The sequence below is a fragment of the Pleurodeles waltl genome, chromosome 10 (genome assembly GCF_031143425.1).
Source record: "Pleurodeles waltl isolate 20211129_DDA chromosome 10, aPleWal1.hap1.20221129, whole genome shotgun sequence".
In the NCBI taxonomy this organism is placed as follows: domain Eukaryota; kingdom Metazoa; phylum Chordata; class Amphibia; order Caudata; family Salamandridae; genus Pleurodeles; species Pleurodeles waltl.
The window spans coordinates 70651150-70671917 of record NC_090449.1 but is presented as its reverse complement, the minus strand read 5'-3'; the positions used below and the strand labels follow the sequence as shown (position 1 = coordinate 70671917).

Below are 20768 nucleotides of genomic sequence, written 5' to 3'. Positions count from 1 at the left end.
TTTTTCGAGATGTCGGCCCCGAAGAAGTCAGGGTTCAAGCCTTGCAGGGAATACGGAGGTCGAATGTCTGTTACTGACCCGCATAACGACTGTCTACGGTGCCTGAGCTCGGACCACGACGTCCAGGAGTGTGGTTCATGCCAAAAAATGAACCCTAAAGCTCTGAAGGAACGCGAGGCTAAATTGTTTTTAGCAAAAGCCAAGAAGGAGAAAATGAGGCACCATAGGTCTTCGTCGGGGAAGTCGAGTCATCAGAAGCGGCGCCATCACGACTCCCGGCGTCGTTCCAGAGGAAGCCGGTTGAGGTCTCCGTCTCCGTCTGCCTGGCGCCGTAAGTCCTGGGAGGTCAGCCCGACGGTGTCTCCTCAGCCTTTGACTCCGAAATCTTCACCGGCGCCGTCGGTCTTTGAGGTGGTGGAGCCTCAGAGTCATCATTCATCTCCGGTGCATCTGGATGCTCAGGATTCGAGTCCAGCTCCAGCTTCGGCTCCTCAAGAGTATCCTGCCTTTCCTGCTCTGGGGACGGATCCGGCGGCATTTCTTAATGCCATGTTTGCTATATTTCAGAACATGGTGCCAGGAGGTGGTGCGCCAGCTGGCCCCACTGGTCTCTTGGCATTTAACTTAGGCGCTCTGACTCCGTACAGACCGACGCCGTTCATGCCATTCTGTCCGGCAGGAGACACTAGCCCGGCGCCGGTGCAGCCGTCGACGTCGAGAGAAAGGCCTTCGACGCTGGTGTCTATTGAGATGGAAGGGTCCCGGAGCCGGATGGCGTCGATGGGTGGAGGCCGAATATCCACGGTGCCGATGGATCCATCTCCGGGTCAGAGGGGTCCGGAGATCCTGTGATGACGCCTTCTGGAGGCGAAATTGCGGTCCAGGAGAAAGGCCCTCAGGTTGTTGGAGGAGAGAGAGTACCAAAGGCAGCTACTTGAGGAAGGGGAGATTGAGGAGCCCCAAAGTGAATTTCAGGGGTTGGACACGGCCAGTGGGCTGGATACTTCCCCGGAGTGGTATTTGGCCTCACCAGGGGAATATACTGAGGAGGCAGCCTCATTCCATTCTGTCATCAGGAAGGTTGCTGATTTCCTAGAACTCCCACTTCCTATGGCACAGGTTAAGACCAATATCCTGACGGAGGTGCTTCATCCTGCCACGGCTATTGCGGATCCGTTGTTACCATTTAATGAAGCTCTTATGGATCCCATAGGAGAGGTTTGGAAGAAGCCTGTTTCTTCGTCAGCAGTGAGCAGGTCGGTGGCCAAACGGTATAGGTCAGCACCTGGAGACCCCGAATTTCTTTCAAAACATCCATCTCCTGAGAGTCTGGTCGTGCAGGTGCCTGTTCGTCACGATCTGCTCCTGGCTCCTTCCCTGGTGTACCATCTGACAGGGAGTCCAAACGCAAGGAGCAGTCGGCCAAGAAGGTTTTCTCTTCCTCCAGCATGGCACTGAAATCAGCTAATGCTACATGTATCCTGGGCAGATACATTCATGCAATAATGGATGCAGCTAAAGCAGCGTTGCCGGACATGCCCCAAGACTTGCATGGACTCCTCTTGGATGCCCAGTCATTGGCGACGCAGGTCATACAGTTGGGACTTGACACCACGGACTCTGTTGCTAGAGCCATGGGAACCTCCATCGCTACCAGGCGTCATGCTTGGTTGCGCACGTCTGGGTTCTCATCGGATGTTCAAGCCACGCTCTTAGACTTGCCCCTTGATGGTGCTAAATTATTTGGCACTAAAGCTGACTCTGCGTTGGAGCGCTTTAAGGAATGTAGGGCAACAGCGAAATCCTTGGGCCTGCAGGCTGTTTCGACCCCTTTTAGGTCCTTTAGACGGCTGCGGGTATTTGGACGAGGGGCTTCCTTTTGTGGGAGATCGCAGCAAGCAGGCCAACAGCCTTCAAGCCTCCCTTATAAATCATTTAGGGGGTGGGGTAGAGTCCGCACTAGAGGGGCCACCCAACAGCAGCACCCTTCCTCTTCCTCAGGGGGGATGCAACAGGGGAAGCAACCCTAGTCCTCTAACCATTGCGTCCCATGTGTCTCCGGTAGGGGGAAGTTTGTCTCTTTTTCTTCCCAGGTGGGAGTCGATAACATCCGATTCCTGGGTCATCAGTGTGGTAAGGAAAGGCTATGCCCTTCCCTTTCGGGAGATTCCTCCTCCCTTCCCTCTCCGTTCCTTCTTTTTGTTCAGAAGATCATCTCCTGTTGTTAGAACAGGAGGTTCTATCCCTATTGTCAAAAGGTGCAGTGGAGTTGGTTCCCGAGCAAGAAAGGGGTCAGGGATGTTATTCAAGGTATTTTCTGATCCCCAAAAAGGATGGTCGCTTGAGGCCTATCCTGGACCTGAGGATTTTTAATTGATTTCTCAAGCAGGAGAAATTCAAAATGTTGACTCTAGCACAGGTGCTTATGGCGTTGAACAAGCAAGATTGGATGGTGTCTGTCGACTTGCAGGATGCTTATTTCCATATTCCCATTTTCAAGTCACACAGGAAGTATCTCCGTTTTGTGGTAGGGTCGCAGCACTACCAGTTTGCGGTCCTTCCTTTTGGTCTTACTTCCGCACCTCGGGTCTTCACGAAGGTGATGGCGGTTGTTGCAGCGGACCTCAAGAGGAAGGGAATAGCAGTATTCCCTTACCTGGACGATTGGTTGATCAAAGCCAAGTCTCCGGAGCTTGTGCTGCATCATCTGCAGATGACAACCCAGTTGTTGTTCAGTCTGGGCTTTTCGATAAATGTGCCCAAGTCTCACCTGGAGCCCTCTCAATGCCTCCTGTTCATAGGGGCGGTACTGGACACTACATTGAATCGGGCCTTTCCTCCGCCACAGCGGATTCAAGACATTCAGGCGTTGATTCCAATGTTCCAAGAAGGAGCGGTTGTTCCAGTCCTCAAGGTCCTTCGTTTTCTCAGTTTGTTCGCTTCTTGCATTCTGTTGGTCACTCACGCATGCTGGCACATGAGGGCTCTTCAGTGGTGTCTCCGCAGGCAGTGGTTTCAGCACAAAGGGGATCTCGAGGAGTCGATAAGGATCTCCAGAGACACTGCAGTGGATCTTCAATGGTGGGCTGCGGTCGGCAACCTGTCTCAAGGAAAGCCGTTCTCGTTGCCGCATCCAGTGACCACAGTGATATTGGATGCCTCCACTTTGGGGTGGGGAGCTCATCTGGGGGACCTGGAGATCAAAGGTCGTTGGTCTCCAGTGGAGCAGATGTTTCATATCAATCTGCTGGAATTGCGGTCGATACGTTTGGCTCTCAAGGCCTTCCTCCCTTCCCTTCGCGGTCAGTCGGTTCAAGTCCTGATGGACAACACGACCACGATGGGGTATATCAACAAGCAGGGAGGAGTAGGGTCGTATCTGCACTGCAGAGAGGCTCTGCAGCTCTGGGCCTGGGCGCAGGACCATCGGGTTTGTGTAATAGCAAACCATCTGGCCGGGGTTCAAAACGTGCATGCAGATAGTCTCAGTCGGCTCCTCTCAGCTGATCACGAGTGGTGTCTTCATCCAGATCTGGTTCGTTACATCTTTCGGATGTGGGGCTTTCCCCAGGTAGACCTTTTTGCCACTCGGGAGAACGCGCACTGCCCGTCGTTCTGCAGCCTTCAGTATCCGATGCAGGAAGCGTTGGGGGACACGTTTCAGATGTCCTGGAACGGCCAGTTGCTTTACGCGTTTCCCCCCATACCCTTGATTCCTCGAGTTCTGAGGAAGATTCGCCAAGACCGGGCCCAAGTCATACTAATAGCTCTGGATTGGCCAAGAAGGGTGTGGTACACGGACCTACTTCAACTCTCACTGTGCCCTCCGCTCCGTCTCCCTTTCAGGGCAGACCTCCTCTCGCAGTCGCAGGGGTGGGTTATACACCCCCACCTCCAGAGCCTGCACCTTTATGCCTGGAGATTCAACGGGCAACCTGAGTTCTTTTTCTCTCCCATCGGATGTGGTGGATGTTATTTTATCGGCCCGGCGACACTCCACCAAATCTGTCTATGCGAGCAGATGGGCTAAATTCGTTCATTGGTGTGGAGAGAGACAAATTAATCCCTTAAGTGCCCATTTGTCGGACATATTGATGTTTGCTTTGTCGTTGGCACAGCGAGGTTGTGCTGTGGCCACGGTCAAAGGCTATCTTTCGGCCTTATGTCTTCCTGATCTACCCTTTTTGTTCAAATCCCCTTTAGTGTTGAGGATTTTGAAGGGGCTTACCAATAGATTTACTTCCACTCCGTTTCTCATGCCCCAGTGGGATCTAAATCTGGTATTAACCTTTTTGATGGGCTCTCCTTTTGAGCCACTTCATTCTTCCCCTTTAAGGTTTTTAGTTCTAAAGACTGTGTTTCTTACGGCCATCACGTCTGCTAGGCGTGTTAGTGAGCTTCAAGCTCTTTCTGTTCACCCACCTTTTACAACCTTTCATAAGGACAAAGTGGTACGGAGGACCAGGGCGGCTTTCCTCCCCAAGGTAGTGACTCTGTTTCATTTGGGACAGTCCATCACTCTCTCGACATTCTACCCTCCTCCACATCCATCTAAGGAGGAGGAGAGGCTCCATCGACTGGACCCAAGGAGAGCGCTCCGCTTTTACACAGACAGAATGAGAGAGTTCCGCTTGGACGACCAACTCTTTGTCGGATACGTGGGGAAGAGGAAGGGGAAGGCCGTCCACAAATGAATGCTATCCAGGTGGGTCGTTCTTTGTATTAAGATATGTTATTCATTGGCGAAGAAAGATCCTCCTGAGGGGATAAGAGCCCATTCCACCAGGGCTAAATCGACCACATCGGCCCTGGCTAGAGGTGTTCCAGTGGCAGACATTTGTAAGGCCGCGACTTGGTCATCCCTCCACACCTTTGTAAAGCATTATTGCTTGGACTCTGAGGTGAGGAGGGATGGCCATTTTGGGCGGTCTGTACTGCAGGAGTTCTTGGTATGACCAGACGGACACCCTCCTCCGAGGCGGTACTGCTTAGGGACTCTATTCATTAGGTGAGGAATCCACAGGTAGTTGTATCCATCAGAAGAGCAAGTTGCTTACCTCCGGTAACGCTTTTTCTGGTGGATACACTAGCTACCTGTAGTCTGTCTGGTCATGCAGAGATTTCCTTGGGTGTGTACAGGTATTGTTGATTGTTTTGCATTATGGGGAGAAATGTTTATAGGTATTTTTGTATGTTTGGTTCTATTTGTATGTATTGGTATACATTCTTGATTGTGCAAAACTTTTACGAACGTGTATTGGTATCGTTACTATTATTGGCTTTTGCCTTTTCTATAAAGTTTTTTCTTGAATATAGATATGAGTGTTTGGAATGTCAACATTTACCTATTCGTCTCAAAGGCACGTAAAAAAATGTCGTAAACTGACGTCAGCACGCCCGCGAGGGCCTCTTATTGCCACGATGACGTCAGGCAGAGCAGCGTGGAGTCGGGCAATTGTGACGTCCTCGCCGACGTGCAGAGCTGGAGAGAAGTTTACGTTGAATGCTGTGCATGGGGAGAATTCATTAGGTGAGGAATCCACAGGTAGCTAGTGTATCCACCAGAAAAAGCGTTACCAAAGGTGAATAACTTGCTCTTCAGTGTAACATTCAATACTGTGGTGGCTTTGACATTGAGATATTTGTCAGAGCCAGAAAAATACTGATGAGGGTCCCTCTGGCCATCCTGAGAATGTGGAAAAATGTATTAATGATGCTGAGCACCCTCAGGAACATCATTGTTAACATCATTGCAACATTTGAAATTAGATAATTGATGATAACACTGTGCACGGTGGGAGTGGGAGTTGCAGTTACTTGAAATAACTATTACTGATGAATTTCAGTGGTTTTGTAAATTTAAAATGGTATGTTTTAACCGAGGTTTACACTAACAGAGAAAGAAGCAGAAACAAGCAAAAATGTATTCATCTCCTTAGCAGTAGTAACAGTTCTTCATTGATGTTAAAATCTATTAGTCTTAGATATTGAGTTCTAAAACAATTATTGATTCCAAACACCATTAGGCTTTTTTCTCTATTATCACCACATACGTTTCATGGTAAGGTGTCAATAGCATAATACTTAACTTCCTCACACCTGCACTCATTATATTGATGAAAATGTTTCAAAACTACATACTCTACATCTTTATTTTTAATAACTCGTAAATGTTCGCGTATTCCTGTATGGATGGGAAGGATTGTATTATCTATATATAATTTAGGGTAGCCCATGCCAAGACTTAGACCACAAAATTGCTTTTACAAGTGATATATTTTCTGATCTTAGTCTGTTTACACATAAATGAGTTGTTACATGTAGTTCAAACTAAACCATGTTTGCATATATGACAGCAGTAACAACCTGTTTTGTTTTTAAACATGAACTTTCCTCTTTGTCACCACTAAATTCACTACTAACTAACTTATCTCTCAGCTATCTAACCCTCCTAAAACAGTTTATTTTAATCATGTGATGGGCTAGAGTGCTCTTATTCTCTGTGAGAGCAAGACATGGTCTTAATCTGTGTGTGAGCAAGACCTACTAGATCTCGCTCACACACACTGCTCATAGCTCTGTGAATAAGACCATGTACGTTTCAATGCATCAGAAAGACTTTTTGTTACTTTTTAGGCTGTAACACTGATTCAAGAATGCAGCGTTCTTCCTCTCACAAGGAATTTCTATACAGTTTGACTGGATTACCCATTTTACAGTACTAGCCAACCGAGTTGAGGGCAGCAGAATTACGGAGCTATAGTTTGGAAACAATGGGCCAGCTGTAGGTAGGTTTCCTTTTGCGAGTTGCAAATTGCGAGTCCCAGCGACTCGCAATTTGCAACTTGCAAAAGGAAATGCAGAAAGGTGTCTCAGACACCTTCTGCGACTCGCGATGGGGTCGCAAAGACCCACCTCATGAATATTCATGAGGTGGGTCGCAGTTTGCGACCCCATAGCGAGTCTAGGCACTCACGGGGATGGTGGCCTGCTGGGGACAGCAGACCACCATGTCCGTGACTGCTTTCTTAATAAAGCAGTTTTTTTTTTCTTTTTGCAGCCCGTTTTCCTTAAAGGAAAACGAGCTGCAAACAGAAAAAAAACTGAAACCATTTGTTTCGGTTTTTTCAGAGTAGGCAGTGGTCCATAGGACCACTGCCTGCTCTGAAAAAATATTTTTGTTTGCATTCACAAAGGGGAAGGGGTCCCATGGGGACCCCTTCCCGTTTGCGAATGAGTTACCATCCACTTCAAGTGGATGGTAACTGCGAGTTGATTTGCGACCGCTTTCGTGGTCACAAATCAACTCTACATCGCGATGCGGTCGCAAATAGGAAGGGAACACCCCTTCCTATTTGCGAGTCGGAATCACATTTTGCGAGTCGGTACCGACTCGCAAAATGTGATTCTGCATCGCGTAAGGGCTTTTGCGACTCGCAAACGGCGTTTTTCGCCGTTTGCAAGGCGCAAAAGCCTTCCTACATCTGGCCCAATATGTGTTTCACCAGTCTTTCTGCAGAAGGTGGTCCCTATCACCTGACGACGACAGTACTCTGTAGTGGGTACAAAAGCCAACCTTAAATGATCTCAACAAGTTCCACCATGATACTAAGCACTCCAGGAAGTTGGTATCCCCCTTTTTTATTTTGATGCTGTCACTGCTTTTAAGCTTGACAGGCAAAGCCCTTCTCAAGAAAAAGGTGCACAAAATAAATAATAAGCCTTAGTTATAGATAGAGCATAGACTTCAGTTTTTCTCGATCCAAGTTTGAATAGCCAAATCTCGTTAGCACATTGAAAATACATGGTTATTTACATCTCAATATAATTCATTTTGATCATATCATCATAGACATAAAAAACAAATTATTAGTATGTTGAAGACTCTTCAACTCTAAGTACCATGTGCATAAAACACATCATCATTAAGACCAGAAGAATTTTCATACAGATACATAAATTCATGAATTTGAGATTTAAAAGATTAATAGGGAGTACTCATACAGAATCATATTTAAATATATGTCTATATGTACTTTTTACGAAAGAGTTGATACAATCTCACACCAAAGTTCAAAGCCAGTTTTGAAACCTAAGTAGGGTATTACTTCAGGCCAATCAAATGTATACATGCTAATACTTTCTTCCAAATGGAATAATTCTGTGTACAAGAAAACATCTTTCTCTCGTAGGGGATTTCCATGTATAGTCATAAGCACTGAATAGTTCCGCGCACCTGCGGGGACCCCGGAGCACTGTTCTGTAATGTATTCTTAAGTGTAGATGTTAGCCTTTCTTGAAAAAAGGCCTGTTAAACCACTTAAGAATATCAATGTGCAGCCTAGGTGAAAAGCTACACAGGCCAAATTGTTTATTCTTGAGGTTGGAAAGAAAGACAGCTGTAGTATAGATACACCTTTAAACATATATTTATTCTAGAAATATAATAACAAATATATTCTCAAACTTTATTTACACCTCCAAATGAGAATAAAACAATGCAGGGCAGTGTAGCCCATAGGCTGCCATTTTACAGGATGTAAATAGAGCTGTGCCTTTAAGAAAGGAAAGTCTTTCTGTATCCCATCATGCACAGCAAAAGGCAGTTGCCTCAGTTCTTTTTTCCGGCTCCTTCTGACAGGACCCTGAAGCATTGAGCTCTACCTTACAAAGCTTTTTTGACGTCTTTAGAATGCCTTCACTTTTTGACAAGTGCCCTAGTTGTGGCAGGAAAAAGGCCAAAACAGACCCACACCAGGTCTGCATTATTTGCCTACCATCAAGACACAAACTTGATGCCTGTGACATTTGCAAGACTTTCTCCAGATGAACTCTTCGCTACAGGGAGAAAATTCGGCTTCAGGCAAGAGAGGACAGGAGAAGAAGAGGGCAATCTGCCACAGAGCGAGGAGAAGGTCAGTCTTCTACCAGGGCTCTCCCTGTGTCCTCTGGAGCAGTTGCCACACCTGCAGTGTGTTTACAGATCTGTTTTCTTTGTGAAAATGTGATGTGTCCATGTTGTGTTTTGGGGCTTTTCCTGTTGCGGGTGCTAGGCCTACCCCCACAAGTGAGGTACCATTTTTTATTAGGAGACTTGGCGTCCGGGAACGGCACCAACATGTTTGCCGTCGAGGACCGGCTCGCCGTCGAGGAAGAGACATTGCTCGACGTCGACAGCCGTATCACCGTCGAGACGGCGTAGACACTTGCCGTCAAGAAGGTCTTGGTCCAGGTCGCCGTCGACGCAACGGGGGCGATCGACGTCGGTGGACAGTACTCGTCGTCGAAGACGCTCGCCGTCATCTCATCGACGTCGAGGAAGATCACGTCGAGAGGAGTCAACGCGAGAGGTACTCGCCGCCATCGTACTTCGACGTCGAGAAGTGTGTCGACGTCGAGGAGACACTCAAAGAGGCGTAGGAGGGTTTATACCACTTCAGAATCCTCAGCTTCTCTCATTCTTCTACCGACTTCACCTCAGCCGTCTCCTCAGCCGTCACCTTTGCCACAGACACCTCTGGCACCCACAGCTCCTCCGCTGGCTCCTCCTTCAGAGTCCGTCCCAGTGACTCCAGCAGAATCCACAAGATATTCCCGACACTCTTCGAGACGCTCTTCTTCCTCTCGACACCATCGTCGACGTGAATCAGTTCAAAGATCTCCTCGTTCCCACCATAGACATACCTCTTCGTCCACAAGGGATTACTCTCCAACCCTATCTGACTCACCGTCCCTGAGAGTTTCTCCCATAGACGATGTGAACACCTTCCAAGAGGTCTTGGTGCGCGGTGCTACCAAATTAAACATCCCGCTGGCGGTGCCCGCTCCAACAACATCTGTGATTTTCGAGACATTACACCAGCTGGCATCTTCAAGACCATTACTACCACTGGTCCCAGGGCTTCTTGAACCGGCAATGGATATATATTTAACACCGGCCACAGCTAAAACTGCTCCTTCCAGGCTTATAAAGAAATATCGCCCCCCGGAGCAGGACCCTCTATTCCTAAGGTCGGATCCGGTGCCTGACTCGGTGGTCATAGTGGCTGCAAAAAAGTTGCATTCTACATCTCCGTCTTCCTCCTCACCACCGGACAAGGAGAGTAGAAAGATTGATGCCGCAGGTCTCAAGGTATGCTCTATCTCAGCCATCACGATAAAAGCAGCCAGCGCTACTGCACTGTTAGGCAGGTATGATCGTGCCCTTTGGGACTCTGTGCTGCAATTTGCGGAACATCACCCTAAAGAGAAAAGAGAAGATTTTTTGGAGATCGTAAGTGAAGGTGCCATGGTCTCCAATCAAGTGATAAGCGCCGCTGCCGACTCTTCAGTGCTATCCGCACATAATTACGCTCATGGAGTGGCCTTAAGAAGACACGCTTGGCTACGCCTGACGTCTCTTAAACCAGAGGCACAACAGAGAATTAAAAATTTGCCCTTCTCAGGCTCCACTTTGTTTGGCTCTCATGCTGACGACGAGATGTCGAGAATGAAAACTGAACTAGACACTCTGAAAGCGGTGGGCATCGAGAGACCGAGAGAGCAACGGAAAACATTCCGTCCTTATCAACGAAGGCTCTTTACGCACAGGTATCAAACGCCACAGTGGATGTCTTCAAGACCCCAGCAACAACAACAACATCAAAGAAACTTCTTGACACAACGAAAGTCGGCAAGGGGTCGCACTACACCGCAAACCCAGACAACTCGTCAGGCACCAGTGTCTAAGCCCTGAATCCTCCGTTACCCACTCCGGTAGGGGGAAGTATCTCAAATCATCTGGACGAGTGGCAACGCATCACGTCAGACGCCTGGGTGTTGAATAATGTGCGGAATGGCTACTGTCTCAGGTTCATTAGCCCTCCGCCGTCTATTCCACCCAAACCAGTGAGTCACCACCTCGACGCTCTTCAATTAGAAGTAGCAACCCTATTACAAAAGAGAGCAATAGAACCCGTCCCGATCAATCAGCACGGAAAGGGAATCTACTCGAGGTATTTTTGGTACCAAAGAAAGACAAACAAGAGTTTCGTCCCATTCTAGACCTAAGGGTAGCAAACAAGTGGATTCGCAGAGAAAAATTCAGGATGCTATCCTTGCACCAAATTTACCCTCAACTTCGTCAGGGCGAGTGGCTCTGCGCGATAGACCTCCGCGACGCTTACTTTCACATTCCGGTGATCGAGAAACATCTAAAGTTTCTAAGGTTCATCGTCGGAAAAAGTCATTACCAATTTACGATACTACCCTTCGGCCTCAAATCAGCACCGAGAACTTTTTCCAAATGCATGGCGGTGGTGGCAGCCCATTTGAGGAAAAATCGAATATTCGTCTACCCCTATCTAGACGATTGGCTCATAAAAGCTTCCACGTATCTAGAGGCTCAACAGCATTTCAACTGGTCTCATCAGCTCCTCCAGAGCCTGGGCCTTCAAGTCAATCTTCCCAAATCCACAGCAACACCTGTTCAGAGGCTGCATTACTTAGGTGCCATCATAGATACCAAACAAGGAAAGGTGTTTCCTTCGGAGGAACAACGATTATCAATCCTCCAAAAGTGCCAGCAGCTCTAGAAAACACCTCAGACCACTGCAAGAGCGATATCCTCTCTCCTGGGCTTGATGGCGTCTTGCATCCATCTCATTCCCAATGCTCGCCTCCTATGAGATTCTTACAGGAATGTCTGGAGGATCAATGGTGTCAACTAGTGGACGATTGGGAGAACAGTGTCCTTCTTTCTCCCCACGCCTTACAATCCCTCAAGTGGTGGTGTTCGCCCAACAATCTTCTGGAGGGGATTCCATTCCAACAACAGCCGCCAACCCAAACCATTGTCACAGACGCATCGCAGCTTGGATGGGGAGCGCATATGGATCGCCTTCGAGTCCAAGGCAAGTGGTCACAGAGAGAGCGACTGTATCACATCAACCTGTTGGAGCTTCGCGCAGTCCATCTTGCGCTCAAAGCCTTCCTCCCATCTCTGAAGACGAAAACTCTGCTTCTCCAGACGGACAACATGGCCACCATGTATTATTTAAACAAACAAGGAGGCACCAGATCCAGGACTCTGTCGACAGAGGCTCAAACAATCTGGCATTGGCTCCTAGCCAGGAACCTCTCACTAATGGCAACTCACCTTCCGGGCATACAGACTGTTCAAGCGGATGCCCTCAGCCGCGCAATGGACGAAAACCACTAATGGGTTTTTGCACGACGACGTTGTCCGTTCCATTTTTGCCATGTGGGGTACCCCCTCTATAGACCTATTCGCAACCCCAGAAAACAAAAAATGCCAAAACTTCACCTCCAGATACTACCATCCAGGAACGCTGGGGAATGCCCTGTGGATAAGCTGGTCAGGAGCATTTCTTTAGGCCTTTCCACTGCTTCCCCTGATACCGGCAGTCCTCCTGAAGCTATCCAGTGCTCACTCCAGGATGATTCTCATTGCCCCGGAATGGCCACGCCAGTGGTGGTTTCCAGACCTACTTCACCGGTCACTCAAACCACACATCAGGCTGCCTTGTCGCCCAGACCTTCTCACGAAGTTCCGAGGCCAGATACCTCATCCCAACCTCTCATCGTTGAATTTGGCGGCATGGCTCCTGAGTTAGTACAATATGGTCACCTGAACCTACCTCAGGACTGCATGGAGATTCTGAAGGAAGCAAAGCGCCCCTCCACAAGAACAGCTTATGCATGCAAATGGAAAAGGTTCTGCGTGTGGTGCTTGGACAATAATGTTGACCCAATATCCTGTGGAGAGGAGACTATTCTGCCATACTTATTAGGTTTGGCAAAGTCTGGATTGCAATTGTCATCAATAAAAGTGCACCTGGCGGCTCTAACGGCACATAGAAAGAGCCCTTCCCAAACCTCGTTCTTTAGGATTCCAATCATAAAAGACTTCCTGAAGGGTTTGAAAAAGGTCTTTCCTCCCATAAGAAGACCATCTCCTCCATGGGAACTGAATATTGTCCTCTTGCGTTTGATGCTACCTCCGTTTGAACCAATACATAAAGCATCACTTCAACATCTTACGTGGAAAACTGCTTTTTTGGTTGCAATCACATCAGCTCGAAGGGTCAGTGAGATCCAGGCCCTTTGCGCTCAAGAACCTTATACGGTTTTTCATTCTTCGAAAGTAGTTATGAGAACACATCCAAAATTTTTACCTAAAGTCGTTTCAGACTTCCATGTGAACCAAACCATTTCATTACCAACTTTCTTCCAAAATCCTTCTACCCCTGCCGAGAGAACTCTACATTCTCTCGACGTAAAGAGGGTTTTAAAATTTTACTTGGACAGGACAAAATGCTTGCGTAAATCACAGCAACTGTTTATTAACTATGGCCCGGTTAGAACAGGGTTGGCCACTTCCAAACAATCCTTATCCAGGTGGATTGTCTCATGTATAGTTTTTTGTTATCAGTTAGCAAATAAATCGCTTGATGGCAAACCAAAAGCCCATTCTACTAGAGGGAAGGCAGCGACTGCTGCCTTGATGAGAAATATTCCTTTGTCAGAAATATGCAAAGCGGCCACTTGGAAATTGGCCCATACCTTTACTAAGAATTAACGCCTTGATTCGGATGCTAGGGCAGATGCGCAGGTCGGACAGGCCTCTCTCAAGAATTTATTTGCATAATTTGTGGTTTCAGTATTTTCTGTCTACTCCACCGCGGTTATGGGGATGGGCTTGCTAATCTATTCAGTGCTTATGACTATACATGGAAATCCCCTACGAGAGAAGGAATGGTTTCTTACCTGTAACTCCAGTTCTCTCGTAGGGGTATTTCCATGATAGTCATAAGCAACCCTCCCTCCTCCCCGGTGGACTTGACATAGAACATGTCGCTATAATGGTAACGATGTTGATATTACAAAGAATGTTCATGTTTTCTTCATGTCATGTTGCAAGCCTACAAAAAGAACTGAGGCAACTGCCTTTTGCTGTGCATGATGGGATACAGGAAGACTTTCCTTTCTTAAAGGCACAGCTCTATTTACATCCTGTATAATGGCAGCCTATGGGCTACACTGCCCTGCATTGTTTTATTCTCATTTGGAGGTGTAAATAAAGTTTGAGAATATATTTTTTATTATATTTCTAGAATAAATATACAGTATGTTTAAAGGTGTATCTATACTACAGCTGTCTTTCTTTCCAACCTCAAGAATAAACAATTTGGCCTGTGTAGCTTTTCACCTAGGCTGCACATTGATATTCTTAAGTGGTTTAACAGGCCTTTTTTCAAGAAAGGCTAACATCTACACTTAAGAATACATTACAGAACAGTGCAGGCGCGCGGAACTATTCAGTGCTTATGACTATCATGGAAATACCCCTACGAGAGAACTGGAGTTACAGGTAAGAAACCATTCCTTATGTTTCAATGTATCTTCTTAAGACAGCACACAGACATAGACATGGATACCTGCTAATCCCTCAGGTATTGACATTTATTTATTGGCTGGTGGGAGGAGCAGGTGGTCTGGAGTCATACATATGACAACAATATATTTACTGTTGGCTAAGGCACATAGATTACTTTGTCATAATTTGGAATGGCAAATTTGAAGGAGCCAAAGCATGTTTCAGTCTCAAAGAACACACTGAGCTAAATTTCAATCAGTCCATTGATATAGCTCACAGCTACCGACTCAAGAGTCTCCCTTCTCTGAAGAAAGGCCAAATGTGGCATTTGCACATAAGCTTAGATAGAATATCTGGATAGAAAGCTCCAAGCAATGGATGGTCAACTGACAACTAGATTATGCCGAAAGGAAACTGATGGTAATAGCATACTTCATGCCAGCAGTTATCATCCTAGTAATTTACAGTGGACCATCCTGTTTGGGGAATTGCTAGGGGTCAAAACAAATAATACTGAAGAAGTGACCTTAAATAAATAAAAAAGAATATCATGCATTGATTTTTTTAAAAAGGGGGCTTTCCCATGAATGTTTTAAAGGGAACATCAAAGACAGCAGATTCCAAATTCAGAAATGAACTCCTTTTTTCCACCGTATCGAAAAATACCAAAGAAAAGAAACAACGCATAAGACTCATTCCAAAATGTATTAGGTGGTTCCAAACTATCAGCACTATTATGAACAGTTGCAGTGGTTCTGTGATGGGTCCTTAGCTGGAATGACAAAGCAGGAAGGCATTAGAGGCTTCAGAGATAGTTCTGCAGCTTGTGGCAGTTTCGACTTCCTTTTTGGCAATTCAGGTGACAATGTTGATGTTGTAGGTGAGGTCAAGAGATGGCCTCATGGCCGAAGCACAGTCCTTCGCTCACATTGCAGTGTAATACCTTCTTTTATCTTTTTTTCCTAACGAAAAGAAGGTGGACACTCACTTGGTGTGGGTCTGTAGCAGCTTTCTTCTTCTCACATAAGTGGCACTGAACAAAATGGTAAAGCATTCTGGCAGGGAAAAACCCGCCAAAAAAGATGGAAAATTAACTGGGGGGGATGCAGCACCTGCGCTTAATGTTTTTATGATTCTAATTTGCATTTTAAAGACAGTTAGGCAAGAGTTTATTGCTGTTGAAGAGCATTCCAAATCCTGCTCTTAGGCTGTAGTATTGAGGGTCTGTGGTTTCAATAAAGATACTTATGATGGATGTAGGAAATTCGGTTGCTGGTTGAGGGGGTGAAACTTTACTGAACCAGAAACCACAATCACTGTCAGGAAGAAGTCACAAGTAAACCCCAAATTAACCTGTGCTCAAACCTCTGGTAGCTTGGCACAGAGCACTCAGGCTTAACTTAGGAACAATGTGTAAAGTATTTGTGCAGGACTTTAAACTGTAATTGAGTGTAAGCCCAACACAAGAAAAATCCCACACAAATTTAGAAAAAATAATACTTTTTAATAAATCAAGACTAAAATGACAAAAAGTCAATCAGTAGAACCGGAGCTATGCAATTTGAAATATTTTGGGGAATATAGTACCCAAAAAAAGTGTCAATTGTGGTTGTTTGGTCACTCTGAACTGGTGCGAGGGTTGGTTACAGGAGCCCAGTTAGGCCCGCTGAACAAGAGTAACTCAATTCCTAGTTGCGAAGAGTTGTGGAGGCCCACGTCGAAGATTCATTGTGCAGCCAACAGGATGCAAAGTCCTGGGAGGTGATGCAAGGTCCTGTCATAGATGTGTCGCACAGCATTGGTTCTAAGGAGCTGGGAGGCTGAGATGTGAGATCTGCGTCATTGTTGAGGAGGTTGTCGTCGAGGGAGCTAACGATGCAAAGTCCTGCGTCAAGAATGCGTCACACACCGACTGGTTCTGAAAAAGCTGTGGAGCTTGCGAAACGGAATCCTACATCGTTGAGGCTGCCATCTATGAGGGGCTTGCGATGTGAGGGCCTGCCTTGCTAGCTTGGGACAGAGCAGTAAGGCTTAGCTTAGGAATAATGTGTAAAGTATTTATGCAGGACTTCAAACAGTAATAGAGTGAAAACCCAAAACAAGAAAAATACCACACAAATTTAGAAAAAATTATACGTTTTAGTAAATCAAGACTAAAATGACAAAAAGTCAATCAGTAGAACCGGAGCAATGCAATTTAAAATATTTGGTGAATATAGTGCCAAAACGTACAAAGTGTCAACTGTGGTTGTTTGGTCACTCTGAACTGGGACAAATTTACAAGTTCAGGCTGACTGTGATGGTGCGAGGGTTGGTTACAGAAGCCCAGTTAGGCCAGCTGAACAAGAGTACCTTAATTCCTAGTTGCAAAGAGTTGTGGAGGCCTACGTCAAAGATGCGTTGTGGAGCCGAGAGAATGCAAGGTCCTGGGAGGTGGCGCGAGTCCTGGTCATAGATGCGTTGCGCAGCATTGGTTCTAAGGAGCTGCGAGGCTGAGATGTGAGGTCTGCCTCATTGTCGAGGAGGTTGTCGACAAGAGAGCTAGCGATGCAAAGTCCTGTGTCAAGGATGCGTTGCACACCGACTGGTTCTGAAAAAGCTGTGGGGCTTGCAATACGGAATCCTACATCGTTGAGGCTGCCAACGATGAGGGGCTTGCGATGCAAGGGCCTGCCTTGGTAGCTTTGGACAGAGCAGTAAGGCTTAACTTAGGAACAATGTGTAAAGTATTTATGCAGCACTTCAAATAGTAATAGAGTGAAAACACAACAGAAGAAAACTCCCACCCCAATTTAGAAATACAGGGTACTTTTTAATGAAGAAATCAAGACCAAAACAACAACAATCTAATAAGTAGAACGGGAAATATGCAATTTTACAGATTTTAGTGAATATAGTGCCAAAACGTACAAAGCGCCAACTCTGGTAATCTGATCACTCTGGGCCTGGACAAAATCATATGTTCAAGCAGACCGCAATGACATGCAGACCAGCTACAGGAACCCATAGGCCCACTGCACAAGAGTAGCTTAAATTGTCATGTATCCTGTGGGGCTGAGGGGGGGAAGGGAGCTAATGGCAGAGATCCCAGAAGAAACTCCTCTGGATTATAGAGCCCTGCGGGCTCCCTAATTATTCATGTGGTATCACAAATATGCTCAACTCTGTTACATAATAATCTTCCCCTGCTCATTGACCTCAGGGGTAAATGTGAGGAGGACCTGAGTAGGTTGAGGTTGATGATTGGGGAGCGGTCTGCCGCTATCCCTCTTAGGGTTACAATCAGGGCAAGATTCCAGCTGATTCCTGTGGGGGAGGATACAATCTCCTGACAGAGCCAGGGAAGATTAGTGGGATTGACTGAGAAGGGGGCGTACGAAGGGAACACAGGTGGAGTGGGCCTTGTTAATGGTCTTTCCTAATGGGGAACAGATTCACTGCAACAAATCTGCTATCACAATCTTGGGGCAGGGGGCAGGGGATTGGGTGCGGGGGGCGAGGAGGTTATCGTTATGACGCTCCTTGCACAGCTGCTTTTTCTTGTCGTACACCAAACATTGGTATCTTCTTACCACTGCAGTGAGATTCCAAACGCAAAACTTAATAAAAAGATTTGAAAAAAAACAATGCCTTAAATCCTGGTTGCAAAGAGTTACAGAGTCCCTTGTTGAAGGAGTATCACACAGCCAAGGCGATGCAAGGCCCCAGTTGGAGTCAGTTCCAAGGAGCTGCGAGGCAGAAATGCAAGACCTGCATCATCGAGGAGACCGTGGACAAGGGGGCTTGCAATGCAAAGTGCTGCCTTGAGGATGCATCACGCACCGACTGGTTCTGAAGAAGCTGCGGAGCTTGCAATGCAGAATCCTACATCATCGTTGAGGAGGCTGTTGGCGAGGGGGCGTGCAATGCGAAGTCCTGCATCATGGATGAAATCCTTGTGCTGGCAAAATCCATGTAGCAGAGGTGATGCCTCAGTTCTGCTCTGCATTGTGCTGTGCAGCAGAGGAGATTAATCTGTTCTGCTGGGTCCACAGATGGGGCTTGTAGAGCACTTTCAGGCCCACTTCCAGTGGTCTAGGACTGGGGTGGTACCTTACAGATGGGTGAGTCCAGGTCCTGGGTTCAAGGTTGTAGGAAGCCTGTTATGTCCCTAAAGCTTCTGATCAGGAGGCCAGCCAGCTAGCTCTTGGAATCACTCTGGGGTCCTTGGTTTAGAGATGCAGGTACAGTCTTTCTCACCGAGGTAAGAGGGCAGCAGGTCAGTACAGTAGGGTAGCATTCCTTCAGAGCAGCAGTCCAGCAGAGTTGTAGTCCTTTCAGCAGCAGTCCTTCTTCCAGACATAGTCCACAGATCCAGAAGTGTACTGAAGAGTTGGTGTCTGAGATCCAATATTTATACCAGGAGACCACTTTGAAATGGGAGAAGCTTACACAGGATTCTGCCCCTCCCCCCAAGAATCTTAGGATTTCCTGCCCCCCCCCGCCCTGGTCCCATATTGTCTGCTCTCACATTAGTGCCAAACCCCTTTGTGAGAGTGCTCAGGCAGGGTGTTTGTGATGTGCAAGTATGGTAGGTGGCAGCTCCTCCCCCTCGTTAACTCAGAGTGGCCCATCCTGCCAACACCTAGCTTTCACTTGTCTCCCTGCCTGGGAGCAACACACAAAGACCAACTGCCAACTTCATCTAGTCATGTGACCAGGGGATACAGGCAGCAGACACCAAATGGTTGGGACAAGAAAATTCCATCTTTCTAAAAGTGCCATTTTCCAAATTGCGATTAAAACTCTGATTTCACCATTAAAGAGGACTTCTAGTTACAATTCTTTAGACACCAAGGTTGATCTGTCTACCTGTTACCAATTGTAAGTTACAGCTTATTAAATGTAATAAGGTGACTCCAATGTTATTGTATGGGAGAGGTAGACATTTTAGTTGAGAAAAACAATTTTAGGAGCTTTTCAGTACCAGGATATGTAAAACCTAAAAGTACATGTCCTACCCTTTGAATACACTTCCCCCTGCCCTCTGGGCTGTTCAGGGCCTAACCTAATGGTGACTTGTATGTATTAAAAAGGAAGCTTTTGTCCTGGAAAACCTTTATTTTGCCAAGTCAGTGTGCCAGGTTAGAAAGTGCACACACAGGCTTTAATGGCTGGCCTGAGACATGCTTAGAAAGGCTACTTGAGTCGGTGACACAATGAGTACTGCAGGCCCACTACCAGCATTTAATTTACAGGCCATGGGTACATGTGGCACCACTTTAGTAGGGGACTTACAAGTAAATTAAATATGCCATTTGGGTATAAGCCAATTCCATCATGTTTAAGGGAGAGGACACAAAAACTTTAGCACTAATTAGCAGTGGTAAAGTGTGCAAAGTCCTAAGTCCAGCAAAATTGAGACCAGCAGAAATAGGGAGGGTGACAGCAAAATGTTTGGGGGAAGATCACCCTAAGACTGACAAGTCTAACAATGGAGAACTGGGATTGCAAGAAACCTTTTCTTCTCAGTTCTTACAAATGAATGTGGTGGTTATGACAGCTGTTGATCTGAAATCCTGACTGGCATCATAACTCTCTGCCCTTACACCTAGGTCATGCCAGCAGTACCAGGCCTGTGTCAGATAAACCCATTGACTTCCAGATGTCAGGAATCAGTGCCTCTGGCACTACACTTTTTATCAGCCACTGTTACATCCTACGTATATTGCTTGCATGTGATCTGATAATACCCACTGCAGAATATATTGGGGTGTAGGGTCTGATACAGAGGTTGCAGCAGGTAGCATTTGGAGTAACCTTAGTCTGATGGACCAGTAAATTGCATATCGCATTTGGTTACTTCTTTCTCGATAGATTATTTTCTGTACTTTACAGTTCATTTATTCTTCAACTCTATTAACGTCACATTTACATTTTTGTTTCTTGCAGATAATGTATGGCCTATTCCTGTTCACATTTTCATGTAAATCCGTTCGGATCTGTTCCTCATCTGAAAAATCCCATGTTTCAGTTATAAATAAACTGCATTGAAAACATCCTTCCTGTCTGGATTAAACTTCAAAAGAATAGTTAAAGTAGATACTGATGTGAACTGCACAAGTATAACAAAATCTTTGTTATTACCTGCACCAATACTTGCTCTTGTGGTGGCAGGGTGCTTTGTGTATTGTGTTCCTCCTCAATGATGTACACATCTGCAGTGTTCTGAATTATATGCTCCATTGTTGCTATGTTATCAGAGTTAAGGTTATTTTGTCACTATACCTCAGTGTTGTATTCTGGATAAATTAGATAGTTATATGGTTTCACAAGTTATGTCAATAGATTTGTGCATAATATTTTCTTTAAAAAATGGATACTTATTGTCTAAGAATTTAGCATGTATTCA

General features: G+C 46.3%; 1 protein-coding gene across 1 annotated transcript in view; it reads left to right on the top strand.

Moving 5' to 3' along the window:
* The window catches only part of LOC138261081 (testis-expressed protein 47-like), a 124218-nt gene extending 103803 nt beyond the window's left edge, over positions 1 to 20415 (top strand). The window contains exon 7 of the mRNA XM_069209709.1: positions 20309 to 20415. Coding sequence (XP_069065810.1) covers positions 20309 to 20346 — 38 coding nt within the window. The 3' untranslated portion in view covers positions 20347 to 20415. The remainder of the gene's footprint in view (positions 1 to 20308) is intronic.
* The last annotated feature ends 353 nt before the right edge of the window (positions 20416 to 20768 follow it).